At 43.0% G+C, this 24,699-nt stretch overlaps 1 protein-coding gene across 1 annotated transcript in view; it reads right to left on the reverse strand.

The window, feature by feature from the left end:
* Nucleotides 1-13,341: 13,341 nt before the first annotated feature.
* The window catches only part of LOC146035915 (uncharacterized), a 30,011-nt gene continuing 18,653 nt past the window's right edge, over nucleotides 13,342-24,699 (reverse strand). The window contains exons 5-8 of the mRNA XM_083159628.1: nucleotides 23,543-23,669; nucleotides 21,978-22,091; nucleotides 19,411-19,515; nucleotides 13,342-18,413 (exon numbers count right to left, since the gene is read on the reverse strand). Coding sequence (XP_083015754.1) covers nucleotides 17,770-18,413; nucleotides 19,411-19,515; nucleotides 21,978-22,091; nucleotides 23,543-23,669 — 990 coding nt within the window. The 3' untranslated portion in view covers nucleotides 13,342-17,769. The remainder of the gene's footprint in view (nucleotides 18,414-19,410; nucleotides 19,516-21,977; nucleotides 22,092-23,542; nucleotides 23,670-24,699) is intronic.

Consider the following 24,699-nt stretch of genomic DNA (forward strand, 5'->3'; position numbering starts at 1 on the left):
GGTTCCCAAACTGTGGGTCGTGACCTCAAAGTGCGGATTGCTGATTGTCAGGCTGGTAATGACTCCTCTAATTTCTCAGCCAGTGATCCAAGGAGTCTGCAGTAAGTCGATCTGTCTGCCCACTTGCAGTCTCTCCACTACCGCTCAACCCTGTAGCCAGAAGCAGCTACATCATCTATGTACAGATGAAAAAGGCAGACAGTACCAGCAGAGGACAAAATCAGACTCAGAGAAGCCATCTATAAGTCAACAGGACTCTCACAGTCTAGGATGAACCTGTTGTAAATCAACAACTGTCATGTGATTTGGGAGAGCCAATAAGATCCTGCTTTGAAATCAGAGTAAATCAGAACCTGCACATCTCTAGTTGTAAGTAATGGGGATGGAGGGGGAGCAGGAGAGTAGCAATGAGAACAGATTGTATGGGATGCCCACTGCCTCTGCCTTTCAACAACTGATTAAGCCTTTCACCCACTGCCTCTTCCTATCAACTCCTGTCACCCTCTGTCCTCCCCAGTCTTCTCCTATCACCCTCTTCCATTGCTGCTGTCACCCATTGCCTTCCCCCATCACCCTCTGCCTCCTTGTCACCCGGTACCTCCCCGTTATTAAATGCCTCCCCAGTCTCTTACTGCCTCTATTTGTAACTCTGTCACTCACTATCTCTCCCTGCCATCCACTACCTCCCCGTCATTCACTGCCTCTACCTGCCATCCACTGTCTTCCACCTGTCATCCTATTTCTGTTACTTGTCACCCATTGTCTCCCCAGTCACCCTCTTCCTCTCCCTGCTACCTCCATAGCCTTAAGTAGTGATATAAGCTGAACATATGCATGAATGAATATTAATAAAACACACGCAGGTCAGTGACTCCAAAAGGAGCTTGTCCCTGGGATGTGTAAGAAATGAACAGATCATATCAGCAGTCAGTTCGCTTCTGTTTTGTGTGTGGCGGCCATTCTGCAGTAATATTCTTGGATAAAGTAACTATTTCCATTGTCAAACAGAATCCCAGAGTAAAATAGTTTGAGAACCTCTGACCTAGAGAAGAACTAGAACACACACTTGATTTTAGGCATGTTCTGTAAATTAAAAACTCTGCTTTGCTAGTTGTGTTAAAAACAATATAAGGCGACTGATCCAGAATAAATAATATTACAAGGAAAGGTCACAATTACATGATTAGTGTTTCCTATTGTTCTTATTGTGGTCAGGTGACCCAACTTGTCCAAAACAAATACTGCCAACAATCTGTACTTTCCATTGTTCCATGTCATCATGTGCCCTACACACAGCAATATGGTTATGAATCATCTAATGCAGTTGAAGCTGATTTTAAATGAAGGACAGTTAAAATAGATAAACATTAAATACACAATGACAGAAGTGTAAGAACAGAAGTTTAGGCATTTCTCAGTACTAACAAGATCTTTGATAAAGCTGAGAACATGAGGAAGCCTTTTACTTCTGCACACCAGAGGCCTTGCCTATAAGCTTATTAGAGGACATAGAAGTAATAGATAACAGAGACCAATGAAAGGCATTGAAGATACAAAGGGGTTTATTAAGGATAGACGGGCTCAGTGCGGGAGAGAGGTAGGGCAGCCAGCACATATCTTACATATAACTTTATGGCCGGCTTCACCTTGCATTCTGTGGTCAGTGTTGCCATCCAGGGGCAGCAGCCGCCGCTGATTCTTAAGCTACATGATAATAACTCATGCAAAATATATCTTCATTATGAGCCAACTCACCTGGAGTCACCACTAGATCTTCCAAATGGCACTAGATCAGGGGTAGCCAACTCCAGTCCTCGAGAGCTACCAACAGTTCACATTTTCTAGATCACCTAGCTGGGGCACAGGTGCACTCATTTCGGACTGACACATTATATATGATCCACATGTGGAGCTAATTACTTTACTTATGATTCTGTGAGGAGACCTGGAAAACATTAACTGTTGGTAGCTCTCGAGGACTGAAGTTGGACTAGACTAACCAGTATGCCCTCCAAACAGGGCCGGTGGGAGGTTTTTTAGCACCCTAGGCAAAAATTCCATTACTGCGCCCGTTCCCCCACCGGTTACCGCTCTGGGCTCCGATTGACATAAATAAGTTTGTGTCCCCCCCCCTTACACTCACCAGGACCCACTATTCCTTCCACTGGCCCCCAGTCTCCTGGTCAGTGGCTCCGGCCACCGGGTCTCTTGCTCAGTGCAGCTATTGCCTGGGTCTCCCATACGGCGCATCCACTGGCCGGGTCTCACATTCAGCGGCGCCACTGGCTGGGTCCGTTTGGCGGAGGCACTGGCTGGGTATCACCCCCTCAGCGCCGCCACTTGTCAGGTCTCCTGCTTGTTACCACCACTGCCCGGGTGACCTGCTCAGCATAGCCACAGCCCGGGCAGCAATATTATATTTGAAAATATAATATAAAGAGAGTGCAGAAGAAGATTGCTTTTAAAATACGTAATTAACATGTTCATCACAGTAAAGGGGCGCCCTCTAGTGGCTAGCGCCCTAGGCAGCTGCCTAAAGCTGCCTAGTGGTAGCTCCGGCCCTGCCTCCAAATGCCGGTCCCAAAACATCTTTGCCTCTCAGAACAGCAATATAAAATATTAGCTGCACAATGAATTTAGTAATGCCCCTCAGGTGCATGAAAGGGAAGGGTTCTTCTAAACAATAAACAGAAAACAGTTTTCCCCAAGCACAGCACTAGGGACCACCAGTATCAGAAAAGCCTTGCTGAGGCCTGGTGGCTACCCCAAGCCGGTGTGGGGTCTGCTGGACCATTGCTACACCACTGGAAGCAGCAGCAGCTGCGCTTAGCTGCATTAGACCATCAGCTCCTCATTGCCTGGTGGGCGGGGCTTAAGGCATTAGCCATGTGAATGGACAATGGAAGGCAACAAAAGGACGGGGAGGTTAGATGCCCAAACAGTGACAGTGACCAAACATAATGGCAGTCCCCCCCCCCCTCTTGTGGTCCACTAAGCCCGACCCCCTCACAGAGTTCTGCTAAGTGGCCGCCGGCCGGTCACAGCAGTGACTGAGCAGTGACTGAGCCGCTGCTTGACACTTTTCATACTCCGACCTTTTCATACTCCCACTATCCACGTCGAGTTGAGAATAGAATAGTGTGGCGAGCGGACGCGGATACCTTCACAGGTAAACGCGTCCCTTCGCGGCCTTCACAGGTATCCGCGTCCGCTCGCCACGCTTCGGGCTCGGTGGCTCGCTGCGCTCGCCACACTATTCTATTCTCAACTCCACGCCGACGTGGATAGTGCGAGTATGAAAAGGTCGGAGGACGCGTACCGCCGCCCCTCGCGGGCTCGCTGCGCTCGCCACACTTTGGGTTCACGTTGATCGTGGGGTGGCGTAAACTACTTTTGGGGGGACATTTCACTGTTCAGGGGTGTTTTTGGGGGTTTCTGGCCCATTTACCATTGTTCCCTATGATGATTTGGTGAAATTGAGGCATTTAACATTGTTTCCTATGGGAAATCGGGGGCATCGCGGGTAAATTGAGGCATTTAACATTGTTTCCTATGGGAAATCGGGGGCATCACGTCTGGACCATTTAAGCCTTTTTTAGCCGTGTACGACGCGACCGACACGATTTTGAGTTTTTTCAATGCATTTCAATGGGAAAATCGGGGGCATCGCGTCGGTCGCGTCGCAGACCACTAAAAATTACACCCGATGCCCGCGATTGTGGCCGAGCTAGGAAACAAGTACCCAATATATCGCCCAATTTATTCCCAGCTTAAAAGGTGCTTACAAACGGTGAGATTTGGGCTATGTACGATTGACTATGCTATTTCCCTTGAACTTCCCAGGGCCCAGAAACCACCAATATTGACTATACACATTGGCCCTTATTCTGGCTGACTCGGTCTTGCGTGAATTAGCAAAGGGGACCGATGTTTTGCGCATGCACAGCAGGATTACTGCAAATGTGTATTCACTGGGTACGTGCGATCTCGGCGAAAAAATGCTTCGCCGAGTGCAAGCTCCCTGCCTTTCTTATGAGGGATGGAGATGGCGAGGGGTGGAGCGAGGTGTGGGATCCCAGGCAAGGCCATTAACATATGTGAAGGCCTAGCGTTTCATGGGCATTCCCATGAAAACGCTGGGCGTACATATGCTAATGCGTTCATGTGCGGGGGGCAGACAGCTGACCTAACCGGATGTCAGCTGCCCGCCCAATTCCCTGGAAATCTACACGCATATATACGAGTGGTCCACCCTTACATATGCGTGCGCCTTCAACATAATTCGATGGTCGGCAACCATCAAAAGATGGGGGATGTTCCCAGTGGCATGCGAATGGATGTTTATGTAAAACATCCATTCACATGCCGGGCGAACGAAGCTGGCGTCCGAAGGGGGGCGGGCATATTCGCGCATGTGCAGACACCGAACATTGAGAAAGGGGACGAATCGTTTGGGTCTGAATTGGTCTAACTTTCCTAATAAATGGCATTTAAGGTGTTCATAGCCTCCATGCTATTACCAATACATTTCTCTTTATATTGTTCTCAGAGGTTAATTTCTAGCTCAGTAACAGAACATCCTGGACAGCTGCTGAGAGAGGATATACTGTACAGTATAACAGTAGAGCAGTGCGCTGATTATATGTTCTATTATTTCTTATGTCACTACAGAAAGCAGCACACTCAAGGTAAGGTGAGTGGATTAGTAGGTAAATGGATTCATAAACTACTGTAGGATACATGAAACTCTTTAATAATAAGCTTGTAGTAATTTACAATTTACTATTCACAAGTAATATTGTGTTTTGTACTGCAGTCTATTCATTGCAATATTACTATGTTTATTGTACACATTTTTCATTGGAAACCGTGTTGTGAGAAGGGGAATTACTGCAGAGAATGTAATAACTGCTCAGTGCTTCTATTACTATTTATAAAGACATATAAATATTAGCTGTAAAAAAAAAAAAAAAGGAATAGATTTTTTTTTTGACCTTACAAGAATTTTTTATGATTATTGATCTGTAATTACAATGGAATGGATTGTAAAGCTGGGTGCACACCTAAAGATTTATCTGTCCAATCTGTCTGGTGGGAACAAAAATCTGGGAATGTATGGAATGTATTACCAGACGGGATAGATACATCTATAGGTGTGTACCCACCTCTGCCTTTCTTATTACTTAATTTTTTTACTATTTTGCTACCAATTGTAAACTGAATATGTTGTCTGTGTCACAAAATAACTTAATAAATAACTCCAACTGCTCAATCTGCATGCATCCAGGAACATGTAGTCTCTTCTGTATCTTTTTATCATTTTATTGCTTCCCTGCAGCTGCTGTCTGTTACACACCTTCCTACTGCATACCTCCAGTCCCGATTTTCGTGGGGCAGTCCTGTTATTTTGGACAGTGGAGCACAGCTGTGCTGCAAAGCCACGCTCCTTTTACAAAGGCGTTATACTTTTTTGGGAGCGAGTGATGGGGCCGCCTGTCAGAATCCCAATCTCCTATTTTTAAAAGTTGTGAGTTGTGCCTTCTGCCCTGATTTTTGTTAGGCATTGCCTGGCTGTCCCACAGGCTGCAGTGTCCCACAGTCAGGAGAGTGGGGGAGGGTTGGGGGGGGGGGGGTTGGGGGTTGGGGCTTGTCACGCACTGAGCAGTGGTAAATAAATGCTGAGGGACAGGAGGCGTGTCAGCAGATCATAGAGCGTGCACATGAAGCCATGCCCCCTTTGACTGAGACCACACCTTTTCAGGCTGAAGTCCCATTATTTTAAACGATGGAAGGTATTATGATGTTATCATATGCAGCAATAATAAACTCAGTCCAGTTTCTCTTTTTTTTTTTTACAGAGTCTCAACACATAAAATTCTGAAGCATAATGCTGCGGATATTCATAATTTCAGTCACTGCTATCAGATTCTGTAAGTTGTCTATCAGACCAAATCAACAGCTGTAGTGGTACACACTGAGTATGCCCAGTACTAAAGATTTAAAACTTGATTTAGAACGGTGCATACACACTGTACAATTTTTTTTGACCAATTTGGTTGAAAGACATTTCCATTGAACCCAGTGTCCTGGACGAAATATGTTGACGAAAGATATTGACGACAGACGAACGACAATTGATGATGCGCATACCCGCCAGTTGTTCATCAAGATTGTTCGTCAACTGTGCATGCAGCTCAATTTGGATATCTTTCAAAAAGCCTATAAACTGTAGCTAGATCTTTCGTCTGTCGTGACTATTTTTTGTCAACATCTTTCGTCCAAGACACTGGGTTCAATGAAAATGTCTTTCAACTAAATTGGTCAAAAAAATTGTAGAGTGTGTATGCACCTAATAAATTTGAATAATAACAACAACCAATTTCATTAAGCATCACTGTGATATCACGGTCCGTCCCCCCCCCCGTCCCCCTCCTCAGCGATGTCCTGGCAAGTCGACACGGAACAGAAAAGTGTACCGAGCACAGCAGGAGCGAAGCACCTGGCTCCAAGTCATTTGAGGGACGCAGTCCACTCATTGTGGTCCACATGTTCATGTCAACATTGACACCAAAAAAGCATAGCCTCGCCATGTGTCAACTGTTTCCGTGTCAACCTTTTATCACTGTCACCTTTTGGTGTCAACCTAAACCATGTTGGTCTAATAGTCCACACCCATTATCTATTATAATCCTAGCTACCCTAATGCTGGGCACACACTGGCCGATCTACTGGCCGTTCAGTTGAGCACCCGATATATCGCTGTACACCAGCCGCAGTGTACCAGGTATATGTCTGTGAGCTACGTAATTCACAGATATATCGCCTTGGCTGTGCAAAACAGTCAATGGCTTATATATCGAAAGATATATTGGCACGTTGCGCTGTGTGTATGGGCAATCCACCAACAGCCCATCCACTCGCGGCTCAAGCCACTGGTTGCAAATGCCCGCCCAATTGTGATGTCAGTCACGACTGATCGGGCGGCTTGTAAGCAGGACATGCTGCGCAATCCATCTATAGCTTTTAGCCATACCCAGCCTAAGAAAGGGTCATATCCAAGCTGATTCTCATTCTGTACATGGGCTTTTGTTTTATCTACCTAATATCACACACATGAAATTTAGCAGCAGAACCAAAAACCATTGTATGAATCTGAAGCAAACGGATTGGTTGATTCTAGAGGTGAACAAGCTTGAGAGGGAAAGATTTTTAGTTTATTTGAAAAAAAAAACAAAAAACAATGTAAAGAAATTAAAACATTCTATTTTCATTTAGGTTCATTTCAGCAAAGTGACTGTGTTTGTGAATACAACCAGAATGGATGCTTCATCTTGAAACCAGCTCAACCTAAGTCTGCCTGCAAATGCATTAAGCTGGTTACGCCAACATGTTTGGGTATGCCAGCGCGCTGTCTACAAGAGAATTCACCACTATGCACCCTTCCTGACACATCTATAGGAAGCTGTATTCTGGGTGGAGGGGACTGTAATGGTTACTTAAAAACCTGTGACTGTAAATGGAGTTCTTTCTTCAGTTGTAAAATATTGGCCCTTCCACCACCACATACAGCCTGCAAATGTTACATGAAATATCCCTTTTACTGTGCGGGAAAAATTGTACACTGTATGGATACAAATTCTGAAGAATGCAAAACCCCAAAACACAATGAGGCAACCTGCAAGCAAGGTGGGGGTGTGTGCTAAAGCCTACCCCAAGCATAATTTATTAGTTAAGGTCAATTTTCAGACAATTGGAGCTCTACAAAAAGACCTAATTATTTGGTGGCAACGCAGTACCCTTCCAGCTAGACCATACTTGCTGATTCAGCCTTGGAGGTGGGGGGGATGGAGGTAAGAGGGTGGGGGTGATATAGGGGAGTGATGGCCAATCATCGTAGCCACACCCATGCACTATAGAATGCCAAGATAGGCATGACTCCCCTTCCTGAGGTGGGAGGGTCACCCTATTTTCATGAGCCTCCCAGCCCATCCAGGAGAGTAGGCAGATCCCAATAGCTTTAATAGCTCTTGTGCTTATAATGCTAAAAGTAGAGAGCATGCTGATTAGAGAACACTGTTGGATGGGAGGGCCAGCAGTCTGTACCACTTTCGGGTTCAATGCTATTATGTAGCATCAAAATGAAAAAATAAAAACCATCTGGGTTTATAAAGAAAAATGAATCAGTGGTCCTCAGATGACAGCACGCTTTGCTATATCAGGTAGGCAGCGTCTTGGGAATATTATGGAACTACCCTAAAATAAAATGTCACTTAAGAAAGTGGGCTTCACATAAAAAATTCCCCATATTATTATGACCATTATTGTTTTTGTTTAGGGTGTTTGGTACACTTTTGTTTGATTATATTGAATACCATGTTTTTTAAACATCATCTTTAAACAAAAGATGTTTCTCCATGCTAGTATGGACAGTAGGAACAGATGGATTAAGCTTTGGAGAGTGGTAAAGTGGAGTGAGATGAACTACCAACCAATAAGCTCATTCCATTTTTCAAATACAGCCTATGCCATGACAGTTAGAAGCTGATTGGCTGGTAGTTTATTTCGCCCTATTTTATCATTCTACAAGGCATACCTCCTAACACCGGACCACCGTAAAGAGGGAGAAACTGAATTTTGGGGGCGTGATCTAGCGACAAGGAGCGCAGCTTATCCCTGTGAGGCCATACCCCATATTCAGCGCTGTGGGGGCATAGCTAGTGGCTCTGTGAGCTGCTGGCCATGCCTCCAGTCCCTCAGGCTGCAGGAATAGATGCTGTGCGCATGGTCACCAGAATAAAATATAACCTTTATTGGATTGGTTTAAGAACTTGCAAAATATAAAGCAAACATAAGAATATGGTTTAGGAGTTGGTGCCTTAATTTGGTGTGTATAACCAACACTTTTCAGCTGTAACAGCCTTTTTCAAGGTTACTGTGTGTCACTTAATCATGCCTTATATGCTTCCCTTTCTCCTCTGGTAGGGTTAGAGGGTCATCCTTCATTGGTCAGTTTCGTTGTTGGGGGAGGGAGTCACAGGTGCAGGTTCACCTGTGGTTGAGACATAGGCACAGCCAGGAGAGGACATAGGCTCACCTAGAGTCTATTGGATTGTAAAGGGGTTCATAGTGAATCGCCCTAAGCCCCTAAGGCTCCCCTCCTACGTGTCAACACTTGACTATAAAAACTATTAACTTTCATGCCATTCACATTTTCATCATAAGTAACCGAGGGAGACCTTAGGCCACAGAGAAAAGACCTATGGAAGTGTAAAAGGAGTCTAGTACAGACCACCTGAACCCCAATAGGGAATCTCCCCACAATGATACTGTGACGAAAATGTCCCTTCTAAGGGGAACCCCATATAGGTGTGAATAAAACACCAATTAAGAGGAACCATCAAAGCTCCAAGAACAGACCATAACAATAGCTCACTTTTCCCAACTTTCCAACACCCCCATCACCAATTTTTCCACGCTTTCTTAATCTTTCTTTAATTTTTGCCCAAATTAGAAAAATTAAATTTAAATCCTTTTAAGACAAATGTAAAAAAATCTGGCAGATTAAAAGTTACATCACATGTGAAACGGCAGGGGTGATATACAGTCTACAATGCCCCTGTAAGAAGGAATACTTTGGGAAAATGATCATACCCTTGAAGAGAAGAATTACAGAGCATCTTTCCAGCATTAAAAATGCCCCATGGGATTAACAAGCCATGAAAACATTGACCGACATCACCAAAGTAATCCAATAGGCCTGAGACCTTACGGCAGGCATTCCCAACCACGGTCCTCAGGGCACACCAACAGTGCAGGTTTTAGTGATAGCCAGGCTTCAGTACAGATGGTTTCATCAGAATCCCTCAGATACTAATTAAGTCACCTGTGCTCAAGCCTGGATATCTACAAAACCTGCACTGTTGGTGTGCCTTGAGGACGTGGTTGGGAATGCCTGCCTTACGGTATACTGAAGGTGGACATGGGGATTCGAAGAGGAGACTTGGATACGAAACTCCTCAAACAAGATACAAGACTCATCTTTTGATGGATACAATGTCCCCAAAGGGACTGAATGAAGAAAACAATTATGCGGCATACATGTAGAAAGTTTTGCCTTAGGCAACTACCTATAACTTCATGTCCTTCTTATTCACATTTTTCTTATGATTCTCCACATACCCCTTGTCACCCCCACCCGCCATCCCTGGTTTTCGGTCTCCATGGTAAGGCCTTATAATGATGGTACCCCTACCTTTCAATAGATTAAGATAAATGATCTCCCTAGTTATTATATACTGTATGGGCAAGTAATCTCTTTCAGAACAAGCATGGAAAATTACAACTGCCCCAATCCATAACTACTCCAAATATTCAACCGGCAGGACTTTTCCCCTACGAGACAACTTTATACATTATTCCTGCCAACTCTCGATTGCAATAATCACCATACAAATATTATGTTTGGAAGATTTGTGTGTGTCTTTTTAAAGTTTGGAAATGATTAATTAACGGGGCACAACATTAGGACGGATATCACACTTATTTTTGTTCTCACTTGTGCACGTATGGCTTTGTGTTTCTACACATATATTTTTTCACCTAGGTACAAGCACTACCAGTCAGTCAAATTACTTATATTACACATATCTGTTCAAATAAATTTTGTATCTAACCATACCACCCAGTTCACGTGAAATGTATTCACCAATTATCACTCATTTGCTCAGTATGACTTATTGATTATTAATGACCCATCTGAGGTCATTAGTTTTCACATATACTCAACATTTTTCTTACATTCCCAGTACACTACACATTTGCACAGAATGACAATGAGCATTCTATTACTTTATTACCAATTTTATACTGATTTCAAATCAATATTTTCATACCTATAATGGTCCATTTAATTGAACATCATGAACCCTATTTTATCTGAAACATTGTAAAATTTATTATTAGGTATTCTTAAATATATGTGCAGAAGAATATTGAGCGCTACCTCCAAAGTAAGGAGCACTCAATTGTGTTGACAATATTCTTCTGCACATTTGTTTTTATTGTTGGTGATTGACAAACACTGATTTTGTAAACACTTGAGCTGCACAACTTTCTTTGGGCTGTAATTCCGGAAAAACTTCTTTAAATATTCTTAAATATATATCACTATATATCCTTATGTATCATTTACGTATAAGTTATAATCTTCACATATCTATGTATATTATATCATATGTTCATATGCTCCTCCATATTTAAACACACAACTTTATTCTCTTATTAAATAACGCAATATATATACACCTTCCTTTTCAATATATCCATTCAAGGAAGGAAACTTATTCTGAATAATTAATGAGACAATCAGTTTGACTATTTTAATAATTACTATATTATCTACTGAAGAGAACGGCCGACATTATATAGAAACAAATTTGGATGAGATCAATACTATATAAGAATGGATACAAAGTTCCCATTGATTCTTGAGACTCCATTATTACGCCTTAAAAAATCAATACAATCGGCATTCCTTTGACGTTCAGACAGGATTGCACCCGTTAATGAGAATGGAGAAGCAGCGTCCTGATTGGCTATGCCCATCCGCCTCAGGGTACTTTAACGTCTTCCGGGCACCCAGTCAGGTTGGCCCTGTTGAAGCTTGAGCGAAGCGTGCACCAGCTAGCAGTGATTACAAGGTCAACAGTGACAAAAGATTAACTCATGAAAAGGTCACCATGCATATTCATAATTTTTTGTGTCAATGTCGTCACCTGAGCCCGTGGACGCACATGTGTGTACTGTGAACTGTTTCACTCGCCATGCACTGTTCACAATCGTAGTACGCACAATTAATAAAGCATGAAAAAAGTCCAAACAATGGGGGGGGGGGGGGAATGGGAAAAACTCATGTCAACAGTTTTGAACCATGTAAGGGTACGCGGTACACAGTTTGTGTGTCTACACGCACAGATGTCGATATTGACACCAACAAAAAATATGAAAAATTCATGTCTAACTTTTTAAGTGTGACCTTTTGTCCATGTCGATTTTTTTTTCCATATTGTCATTCAGCCATCTGGATACCAAAGAGAAGAAAGGCAAGTGTGGCTTGTGCTGAAATACAGAGTATGACGTAATTGCAACCTATAGTATACAACATTATACGAGGGTGTGCGAGTGTATGTATGTACTGTATGTATATGGAATAATAAAAACCAAAAACCTTAGAAAACTGTCATTTTCTGCTTTATTACGTATTGCGTCTACTAAAACATTGTGGATTTGTTCAAACAAAAAAAAAACATTTTGCATAAAAATAAAGATAACAGCACCAAGCAGCTGTTCTGTGTTTGGGCTATACAGAGATTGTAAACCTGCCCTACACAATGCTGGGTTTGCAACCAATCTATAAGAAGACAAAAACAAAATAAAAAAACATACACAATTCTCACAATTGGCTTGTGGTGGTCCTGGGTAATAACTCACTATGTATCGTTAACAGAACATACAGAAGGGGATCCTGTGGTGATCAGTGAATTGTGCACCTCTGGAATTCCTCACTCATAATTTATCATTTGGGTGTCATTATTATAATCAAATAATGCTACACTATATTGGCTCTTGTTTAGTGGCGGCTCTAGGGGAGGAGCTGCAGCACAGTTCAAAATTCAATTAGGGGAGCCACACCCACTGCCAGTGAGTTCGTTTGGAACGGCAGTGGGTTTGAATATTGAACTGAGCTTCTTTTTTAGGTGCAAATATAGATTGGTACAAGTGTGCGCTGATGTTCTAAGCCTGTGGATGGGGTGGGGACATCCAGTGGGGACATCCAGTGACCAGTGGCCATGCGGGATGCTGGCTGGACTCTGAAGTTTTTTAATGGGGTTTTTGGTACTTGTGTACTAGCACGACGCCCACGATATTTGGTCGCACGACATATAATCGCATCGCATGCCATACACCCGATGCACTGCGATGCGATTTAAAATTGTATAAGCCCCTATACGATGTTTAATTGTATAAGCACCCTAATGGGGGCTTACAATGTTAAATGGACCCTCACTATGAACGTGAACCCGAAGTGTGGCGAGCGCGCGAGGGGCAGCGGTACGCGTCCTACGACCTTTTTATACCCCCACTATCCACGTCGGCGTGGAGTTGATTTTATATAGCGTGGCGAGCGCAGCGAGCCACCGAGCCCGAAGCGTTGCGAGCGGACATGTATTCCGCGTCCCCTTGCCACGCTTCGGGCTCGGTGGCTCGCTGCCCTCGCCACACTATATAAAATCAACTCCACGCCGACGTTGATAGTGGGGGTATGAAAAGGTCATAGGACGCGTACCGCCGCCCCTCGCGGGCACGCTGTGCTCGCCACGCTTCGGGTTCATGTTCATAGTGGGGGTGGCGTGGGGTGCATTTAACATTGTAAGCCCCCATTAGGGTGCTTATACAATTTTAAATCGCATACCATTGTATATGCGATACAATGGCATACAATTCGATGGTATACAATTTCAAATTGTATAACATCGGCTGCCATCGCATCGCATGCCTTATGGTCTGCGATGCGATAGGCGCCGTGCCACTACACAAGGACCGGGTTTTTAATTAAAAAAAAGAAAAATCCAGCCCTACCGCTGAATTTGAAGGCTATTACATCTGGCCCTGGATGTCTAATCAATGAATTTAATTGCTCAACTTGCTTTTAGTTTATTGAAATCACCAAGTTAATGATTATATTTTGTATTTATGGCTTAGGGATACAACTGTTACTGAAGGCGAAATATATATAAATTATATTTCATGAACAGACAGTAGAAAATTTTGGTCTTTGCAGACTTATGGCTAATACAGGGTAATGCATATTTCATGCAATTCTTTTATTAAGGAAAAGTGAAGAGCGTGTGTGTGTGCCTATATTATATGCTTAGAAAAGAGCACAAAATCACTCTATGTGTATGCACCTTAAGTCCTGAGCTACGCACAGACTGGGAAAATCCTTTGCTATCCGCCAATCAGCGTATTTTTCCCCAAGCCATTCGCAGCCTTGCACAGGGCAAGTTTCCCCATTGATGGTGGTTATCTGATCCCAGGGCTCTGCTATTTCACAGAACAACGATCAGGTCTGAATAACCCCAAGATTTGTTCCATACAAAGTTACTTGCTTTACTAAAAAACATAAAATCAGGCCCAATATCCAAATGAGGGGAAACGCATTGCATCACTTGACCATAGCTGCATCTAATATATAATTAGGCAACCCACATAAATAAGACTAAAAACGGTATTTAGAGATCACGGTATTACATTAAAAAAAAAAAGATAAAAGACCGGCCTAATTGTCAGGCCATATTCTAACATACTTGGTAATGCATTTACAGAAGATAAGTAAATTCCTGCAACATGATTTTACATTCATAGCTTAATAATTACATTAGACAATTATAAAAAAAAAAAAAAAAGTGGGGGAATGTTTAGTGTGCCGTAATAGTCATGAACACCCGTCCCGTGATGCTCAGTCATCTGAAATAGAATCACTTTATTCTGATCCGAGATAAAATAGTGTTAACTGTGTAGTTCATGTACTATTTGGCACTACTAAAGGTACAAAAAGTGCTTCTAATTAAAAAGCTCTTACAAACACTGATGGCATATATAGATATTTAAAAAAAAAAAAAAGGTATCGATGTCAGAGTTCAAAAACATGTGCGTTCATGATTAGGACAATGTTTATAAAAACTTTTCAATCCTGGTTTACAAGTAACCAGTCTGTGTGCACACCCAACAGTCAATGCTGAGATTCACTATAAACTAGTCTCTAGACAGTGGCCTGAACAGAGGGGATGTGTATGAGAACATATCCCCTTGCAGCCCTCCGCTTGGAGGGAAAATAATTTGATGGTCGCAGATCATCAAATGATTTCTCCGGCCTTCGCAAACAGAACTTTTATTTACGAGCGCAACGACGAAGACGGATCGATCGGCTGACGTATTGTGACGTCAGCCGCCCACCCCAGGCAGACATTGGCCCATCCACGTACCCATGGAAATGCCCAGCATTTTCATGGGTACGCCCATAAAACGCTGGGTGTTCCCATGGTCCAGCGGCATCACTGCCCTTCGTCCATCCTCAGCACTCCCACCCTGCAAAGAACGGCCTGGTGAGTGTGTAACTCTACAAAGCTGTTCATTGGCAGGATCTGCACATGTGCAAATACGGACTTGCGCAGACCCCCAAACATCGGAACAGGGCCGAATTCGCCCCGTTCTGAGTGTCGATGAATCAGGGCTAGTGTGTAATATTGGTTTAACCTCAAACTGGCTGCCTATGAAATGTGCAGGTGACGACTCCACTAACAGTGGGCCTGATTCAGAGATGGATGCTGTGTACACCGCAGCTGCGTTTAATTATGCTAAAGTTGCTGGAGGCGTCATGTGTCAACAGGCTTCTGGGGTCTGCTGGTGCACCCGAAAATGTAGCATCAAATCTCTCTGCGTAAACAACCATCTGAGTGAACCTGAAGGTGGCCATACACTAATGCGATTTGGCCTGATTTCAACCGATTCCAACGCAACGGCTTAAGAAATCAGGTGAAACCATGCAAATTACATGTGTTTTAGATCCCGTGCGTATCGGAGCCGCTAGATCGCAAGTGCTGCACATAGGATCAGAAGTCGCATGCCATATATCACATGCCAAAGGACCGCATGCGATCCTGCCGCCCAGGAAGGTCCCAGGCGACTCAAGGGGGATCGTCTGGCTCCACACTGCCACGAGGAGTCGCAGCAGTGTATGGCCACCTTAAGGTTATGTAGGATGACCGTTGTTTTCACTTTGCTGTGAGCAGGAGATCTTCTTTGGAAAATATAGACTCTGTTCAATACCTGCCTACAAAATGGGGAAGAGAACCCCATTTTGTAGAAACGTCCACATCATCACCCCCTGCTCTGCCCCCCAGTCAGCAGCATGTCATTAATGGTGTGGCTTGGGGGCACTGCCACTGTGAGCCACATGCAGCACCTCTTCTGCACAGAACCCATCAGGTTATTGTACCAATCTGAATCAGGCCCAATGTGACAAATCACCACCCCAAGGTATCGGCGGCTTTACACAAAACAAAGTTCTTTCTAATATTTACTGGTACATTTGTATTGTGAATATAAAACATAATGTAAAACATTTCCCAATTATTATCTTGGGATATGCCAGTACAGGCTTAACACTTTCCATTTCAGAGGGCCAAACAAGCCCTCAAGACATAACACAACCAGCACCTTTTGTTTTTCATATAGTTGCTGCTACGACAGGTAATCGTGCGAGTAAAAATACTCTGCATTTGTCAAAGAATAATTACATTAGTATTTTTTTTCTTACATTTGTAAGAATAGTTGCTCCTTTACTGAAATATACTAGAACGTGTTCCTTTAAATCATTTTTACCAACACTAAAAATGTCAACATTACAAAAAGCGTAAACACTGACTTCTATCCGATAGCTCTTGACCAGAGCCCGAAAATTGAAATGAAAAATACTTTGAACATTGCTTTAGATCTGAGTGCTTCCATTGCATAATGATTGAGGTTTTGCTTACTTAAGTTGTGCAGTTTTTTTTATGCTACCCATACACTAGGGCGATATTGTGTACAATCCTTCGATTTTTACTGCATCTGTGCGATAATCGAAGTATTGTATGCACGTCGCATGGGTCACCCGACGCTATGTGCGGGCCGCCGGTCGAATCTCACGTCAATAGATATTATGTGCTGCACATAATATTTATCGAATCTCATGTTCAATCGAAGGTGGGTTTTTAGAGCATTTGATTTATCGCGAGTGCGATCTGTGTTTTTTCGACATCATTTCCTGAACACTAGCCAGATATAGCCCTGCCCACATTGCATGGCCCGATTTCAGGTCACATGGGGCATGCGATTTATCGCATGACTGTATGCATCAAATGAGGGCAAAAGCACTTTAGATGCCATTTATCACACAGGAAGCTTGAAGGGAAATTGAAGTGCGATATCACATCGCGTCAGATCGCCCTAGTATATGGGCAGCATTAGTGGAATTTGGCTTTAAGCAATTGCGCTTCATCAATCTCAGGGCCGTATTATGCTCGGACCTCAGAAGATTTGGTCTATAATAGATTGTTTTAGATCTGATACTCAGAGGTTCCCAAACACAGATTGTTACCAAGCTTGTGGTCCTGCTGTATAAGGAGAACATTCTAACCATACCGGTCAAGGTATAGAATTGTAACATGGCGATAGCAATACGGTAACAACAAGTTAGTGTTTCACAAAACTGCTGAGAATTTCCCAACCACTCAAAACAAAAATTTGAATGATCTTGTCAGAGGAGTTGAAAAAAGTTTGAGATGTAGAGGTCTGTCTTTTTTTATCCCGTAAGACATTTTTCAAGTATTTACCCTTTGGAAAATGCATGTTAAAAGTAATGGCAGAACAATTCGCTCAGCGTTCAAAGGACCGTTTGATTTTTCAAGTGGTGGCAAAACAAGAGTGCTAGAACGCAAGCTGGGAATACTAGAATTGATGCTGCCACTCTTTATCATGACTGTACCAATTAAAACATTTACAGTACAGCTGGTTAAACTCTCCATGTGGGTTCTCATGAAGAGATACCACAGAACTTCTTATTGCTTGTTTTTTGCCACAACCTGTTTGTCTTAGGTCTTTTCGGTGTTTTAAAAACCCAGATGCAGATCATTCCCAATTTGCAACCTCGCCAAGTTTCTGAACACTTTATCTGGTGTGAGTTCTTTGATGACGGATGAGACAGGACTTCTGGCTGAAGCTTTTCTTGCATTCGTCACATCTAAAGGGTCTCTCTCCGGTGTGGATCCTTTGGTGTTGGATCAGTACGGAATTTTGAATAAAGCTTTTGTCACACTCGTTGCACTTATAAGGCCTCTCCCCTGTATGCGTTCGCTGGTGGGTGATCAAGTGCGAGTTGCGGCTGAAGCTCTTGGAACAATGCGTGCATTTGTAAGGTCTTTCCCCGGTGTGAATTCGGTGATGTTTAATCAAGTTCGATTTAACGGTAAAGCTTTTATCGCACTCTGAGCATTTGAATGGTCTTAGCTCTAGGGGTTTCCCCTGCCTGGGTGCCAGGGGAGCATTTGAGAAGAACCAGCTATATGGACTTTCTATTTGATGTACTGCTGTGATGGGGCTTAATGCTCTTTCATCGGAATTGGGTGTGGCAAACCCATTGGTTGGCACGTTTCTTGCTTTCCATTTGGATGCCGGATACAATTCCCCATTTAAACTTCTACCAAAACATTGCGAGAGGTCATACGTCATAGAAACGGGCTCCTGCAGGCTCAAGTGGCCGTTCCATTTGTCTGCGTTCTCCTCTTCCATGCTGGTGTCCATAGGGATATTGTCTGTTAATAGATAGAATAGGAATCTTATCATAGTGATCAACGTTTTGAAAAGATCATAAGTATTCAAGGATATTCTAAGAGGAATTTCTATAGAAATCAATGAAAGTTATATATATAGAAATGAGCAGTTTATGACCAGTCTAAAGGTGGCCATACATCAGAAAGATATTGTACCCAATCATACAATCTCAATTGATTGTATGATGGATTGTATGCAGATTGTGTGCACATTGTGTGTCCAAAAACCACCAAGGACTGCCGGGGAATTGACGGGAAATTGGACACAATCATGAGCGCAATCGATCTTAAGATCGATCTTTCTGATGTATGGCTAGCATTAGAAGTGTTATCACACAAAGGCCCTAATTCAATTATTATGGTGCAGGTCTGCTCTTCACATGGGTAGGGGAGCAGGCAAACCCTGCTGGAGGGGAACACCCAGCGTTTTATGGGCTTCCCCATGAAAACGTTGATCGTTCCCCTGTTCACTGTTCGGGCCGGGCAGCTGAAATAAGTTAAAAATTATATATTAAAATCAACCAAATAACTAATAACATATGGCTGCCCGAGTTCAGGGGCAGTGTGAGATGCCGGCCAAACTCAAACTTTTTTTAAAGGGGCAATCACAATGCAAACCATGCCTTATAAGTGATTGCCCTTTAAAAAAATGTCCGTGTTGGACCATCATCCCACACTGCCGCCGAACTCGGGCGGCATTACATTGCGCCCAATAAAAGTGGAAGAAAGGAGCTGGAAGGCCTTAGGTAAAACCTTGTGCGCAGCCCTAAAGCCACCAGTGTCCGATCATGGATTTAGTGGCTGACGCTGTCTATGTTCTGCTTTAGCCCCTCCAATTACAGACTTGGTCTCACATGGAAAGACAGATTTGTTTTACCTACCGTAAATGGTCATGCAAGAAAAGTGAGAAGTGTGTGTGGCACAATACTGGACAGTAATACAGACATGATCCTGTAGGTTTATGCATTTAGTTACTCACATGAGTTCACATAGCTATTTTGTTCTTCTTCAGATTCTGCATCACCCTGTAAATTATCATCATACTTTAATCTGGACAGAACATCGGGGTCCACGCCAGTGTAACCTTAAAAAGATGAAACAAGGCGGTCACAAATGCTCCTTTCAAAAGCATCATTACCTGAGGTTTTCACTACATGACCTTGTAATGTTTAATCTTCCTGTATTGCGTCTCTCTGCTAATAAGTGGGTTATGTAAATGAGTACAAAAAGATAATACTAAGGTACAAATTGCAAATTGATAACAGGCCAAATAAACTGCGCTGTGTTATGGGCTCTATGCACGGGGCTACACTCAGGCATTTTACTAAATCACTCAGACAATGCCTGAAATGCATGTAAATTGCTGTGTGTGTGTGTGTGTGTGTGTGTGTGTGTATGTGTGTAGACCACACAGCGATTTAAATGTGTGGCCCCGCTGGTCTGAATCCGGCTGCGATTAATAACATGCACGTGGGTTATTTATCGGTCAGAGGCAGTGTTCTCATTCGTAGAACACTGATCCTGATACCTCGCTCAGCAAGCAGCGCTCTGCAGTGTTCTGAGAGAAGTAGCTTCGTTTAGAACGCTAGTTGGCCCCTGTGTAGGGCCCTTTAGTGCACATTTTGCACCTAAATGCAACCAGACCCTTACTTCCATTGTCTAACCTGCACTGAACAGCTGAAGATTAAATTGTGTTAAGGCAGGGCTGGGCAACACCGGCCCTCCAGATGTTAATGAACTACACATCCCAGCATGCCTTGAATCAGTTTCAGCATGGCGACATAGCAAAACTAATGCAAACCATCCTGGGATGTGTAGTTCATTAACATCTGGAGGGCCGGTGTTGCCCAGCCCTGTGTTAAGGGGTGTACACGCAGGGCGATTCTGCAAAGCAATTTTGACTACATTGTCAAAATCACTTAGAAGGTTTGACAGAATCACCCCGTGTGTACACAGCTGGCGATATTGATAAGCGGCCCTGCAACATCGCCATCACCAGGACAATTAGACACTGCAGGCAAGAATATTTTGTCTAGACCTGCAGGGTCTATTTGGCTATAGACACGTGCTGCTGCTGGAGATGACCGCCTGCTTATCTCTGGCAGCAACTGGGCAAAATAGAACATCCTGCAGCCCATGTGTACACCCCTATACCTGCAACCCTGGGTATCATAATATACAATACTATATGATTATACATTCATGGCACCACACCTAATGCTTCACCACACCCCCTGGGACCTTCCACCCAACTGTCCCCTCAGTGTAATGGTTAGCATTACTGCCTCACAGCACTGAGGTCATGGGTTCAATTGCCACCATTTCCCTAACTGTGCAGAGTTTGTATATTCTCCCCGTGCTTGCATGGGTTTCCACCGGGTACTCCAGTTATCCCAAAATATACTGGTAGGCTAATTGGCTCCTACCAAACTAACACTAAAATGTCTGTGTGTGCGTGTACATGTGGTAGGGAACATAGATTGTAAGCTCCACTGGGGCAGAGACTGATGTGACTGTTCAACTATACTCTGTAAAGCGCTGCGGAACATGTGTGCTATATAAATAACTGGTAATAATAATAAAATATTATAAATGGTGCACAATCTTGCTAAACACATGAGAATTTTCAAGAATAATGTAATTTAAATAAACCAAATCCTATTCAACATGCCGGCAGGAGAATGATGATAAATGATGATGATAAAGACAAAAATCATCTTGGAGGGACCCTTCTCATCCGATTGGCGATTTGTTTTCTTTACTTCCTCTAAACAAGCGATATCGTTCAGTTTTGTGTAAAACTAAACAATATAGAGAGAGTTTTTACCCGGTGGCAATCCGTACTTTAAATACTTAGTGTCAATTCTGAATACGCACAATCTTGTACTCCAATGCTACTTTTCTTTTATTGTCTTTATTCTGTACTGCTTACACTTGATTTTCATTTAATGTTCATTGTATGTGGGCATTTTATGACAAATAAAGATATTATTATTATTATTATTATTATTATTATTATTATTATTATTATTATAACTGTGTTTGCAATCATTCATCAGTTTAATCTGGATGCAAATAGATGTAAGCTGTGTGGTTTGTATGTTCTCCCCATATCTGCAGCTGCTCTGGTTTCCACCCACAATCCAAAAACATATTTGTAGGGTTAACTGACAAAAACTTACGTAGTGTACATGTGCATGCGGTAGGGAATAGAGGGAGATATTCCACTGCGGACATTGATACAATGTGCAGTTACGGAGCAGTACATTGCATCTGTCGACATGGCAAGCTTTCCCCCACTGCCTCATAGAGGTGTGGATGGAATGGGATTACCACCCCTTCACTCATAGATTACAAACTATAAATGGTTAATAAATAAAAAATTTAATAAATAATGCATTTCAGGCCACTGGCCTTTAGAGGATGCATGTTCTGCAGTAAACAGGAAAACAAAATCATGGTTCTAAAGGTCACATTTGGACCACAACATTACAGTTTGCAGCAATATAGGAGAACAATGCCATAATGTTAGAAGGCTTTATTCACCATCAGTGGGACTGTCTGGCTGCACCAGGTCATCTGAAGAACAATGAGCTGTGTAGCGCATAACTTCCTCCTGCTTGATCTTCAGTAATATGTTCGGATTGACTGTAGGGTAACCTGAAAACATGAAAGCAACACTTGTGATATACAATGCCAAGAGAAGGTTTTCCCCCCCAATTTTTTTTTTTTTTTGCTAGAATAGAAAATAATTGGAAATTTCAATTACTAATATCTATAAGGTTCCACCAAAAATATAGATCACAATATATCAAACTAAAATAGAACTTGTTGCAAGTCTGTGTCCTCCTTGGTAAATACTTTTAAATACTTTTATAAACCGCAATGGTGGCTATCGAAGGCTGTAATCTTTTTGGATAAGTCTCTGAGATTTAAACACAGATATAGAAAGATTATTCCAATGCATCACTGCTGAAACTGGACGGATAGTAAAGGTGGCCATACATCAGAAAGATACTGTACCCAATCACACAAACTCAATTGATTGTAAAATGGATTGTATGCAGATTGTGTGCACATCTTATGTACACAATCATACAATCAATCAGCAGATGGATTGTATGACTGATTGTATGATGGATTGTATGCAGATTGTGTGCACATCTTGTATGCACAATCATGCTGCAGATAGATTGTATGACTGATTGTATGATGGATTGTATGCAGATTGTGTGTCCAAAAACCATCAAGGACTGCCGGGATTTCAAGGGAAATTGTACACAATCATGAGCGCAATCGATCTTAAGATCAATCTTTCTGATGTATGGCCAGCTTAAGTGTAGGCTCTGCCACAGTTTAGCGATGGACACCAAGGGCAGTATTCAATGCGGCTGGCGTGGGGGTTAAATTGCAAGGATCGCCTGAAACAAGTGATCCTCACCACTTAACCCCCGCGCCGGAAGCTCACCTTATTCTACGTTCCGGGGGATCCCTCGCTGTCAGATGACGACGAGGATTCCCTTAAACAGCGAGGCTCGCAGCTAATGCAGGGAGCCCCCTGCATTTAGCCTTGAGCCTCACTGTTTTATTTGCCGCACATGCCGTTTCCCCCTCGCTCCAAAAACCCAGCGAGGGTGAAACGGCATGTGCAAGGCATCAGTTGAATACTGACCATGCTCCACACTAGAAGATAAAGTGAAAAATATCTTTCACTTTATCTTCTAGTGTGTACATTGAATGTTGTTAAAGATGCGTTCTCCCGTGTAAGCCGAGTCACACAAAGCCTGGCTGAAAGGTGTTTGGTGCAACTGCAGCAACGATGAACGTGGGAACATCTGTAGGCAATGCCAGCTAGACAAGTAATCTGATGGGATTTTTAAAAAATCATGGAAAACCTACAAAAAAAAAAGAAAGAAATTGCTGCAATCTAACATCAGGATGATTTGAACTGCCCGCCCCCCCCCCCCCCCCCCATGGTGACCATCAGGCTACCATGTTGGGCAGGGACTATAACCCCAACAAGTAAGCTATAACCGGGGTATCAGACACCTGTGGCCTGGTTGCAGGAGGTTATGTATAGTGCAGTTGTGAGTGTAGCACAAGAGTCTCACCGAGAGATAATAAGGCTTCATAGTTCTCTTTCATCATGTTCTTGTAGAGCTCTCTCTGCCATTCCTCCAGTGTTTCCCACTCTTCATCGGAGAAATAAACAGCTACTCGGCTCAGAGTGGCTGGAGTCTGGGGAACACAGCACATAACGATTAGCCCAGAAATACCCACCAACCAGAAATCTGTTCTACTAGGGAGAAATAGAAGCGTTGCTGGCAATAAGATTACGGTTACAGCACAACAGGAAACATTTCAGCAAGATTTACTAAGCCTTGAAAAGTAATAAAATGTAGACCACCTAACAATGTGCTCTGAACTATCATTTTTCAAACGCAGCCTTTAGAATGACAGTTAGGGGCTGTTTGGCTGCTACGTTTTCACTCTCCACTGTATCACTTTTTAAGGCTGGCCGTCACTGTAGTAGTGCCTACTACTACTACTTCTACTACTACTACTACTACGAAACGCCAGCGGCCAGCTAGATCTACCACTACTAAATTAGTTTGTTATTGCTAGTTGCCATTCATGCGAGCCCCGCAGTCATTATACGACCATGCAGTGTGGTGGTTTTTTTAGGTTTTTGATTGAATGACAAGAAAATCGCAGTGTCACAACCACCAAAATATGAAAGTCTGCTTGCGACACCAACTGCATACTGCTTTGGCCGCAGAAAGCATTCACAGGAAAACTAGGGCTAAGTATATATATAGGTAATTATGGTTTTACTGGAGGGCTAGTGGATTGCTATACATTTATATGTAGGTTCAATTGAAAAAAAAAAACAATATTTAAAATATACAATTTAAAAATGTAACACCACCTGGGATAAATACAGGCCGAGCAGGAGAATAGCCAACAGCGAAATGGGCATATCTGTTCCGTTATCTGTATACATTACATGCCGTGACTATAATGAGCTAGGCATAAGTAAGACGCTCACTGCTAACAGTAACACAGTAGCTTCCTGTTACTGCATGTAACATGCTATATCAGTGATGGAGAACCTTGGCCCTCCAGCTGTTGCTGAACTTCACATCCCAGCTTGCCTTGCAAGAGTTTTGCGATTTGGCCATGCAAAAACTGTTGCAGGGCATGCTGGGGTGTGTAGTTCAACAACAGCTGGAGTGCCAATGTTCCCCAACACTGTGCTATACAGATA

The sequence above is a fragment of the Crinia signifera genome, chromosome 9 (genome assembly GCF_055691185.1).
Source record: "Crinia signifera chromosome 9, ASM5569118v1, whole genome shotgun sequence".
Lineage (NCBI taxonomy): Eukaryota > Metazoa > Chordata > Amphibia > Anura > Myobatrachidae > Crinia > Crinia signifera.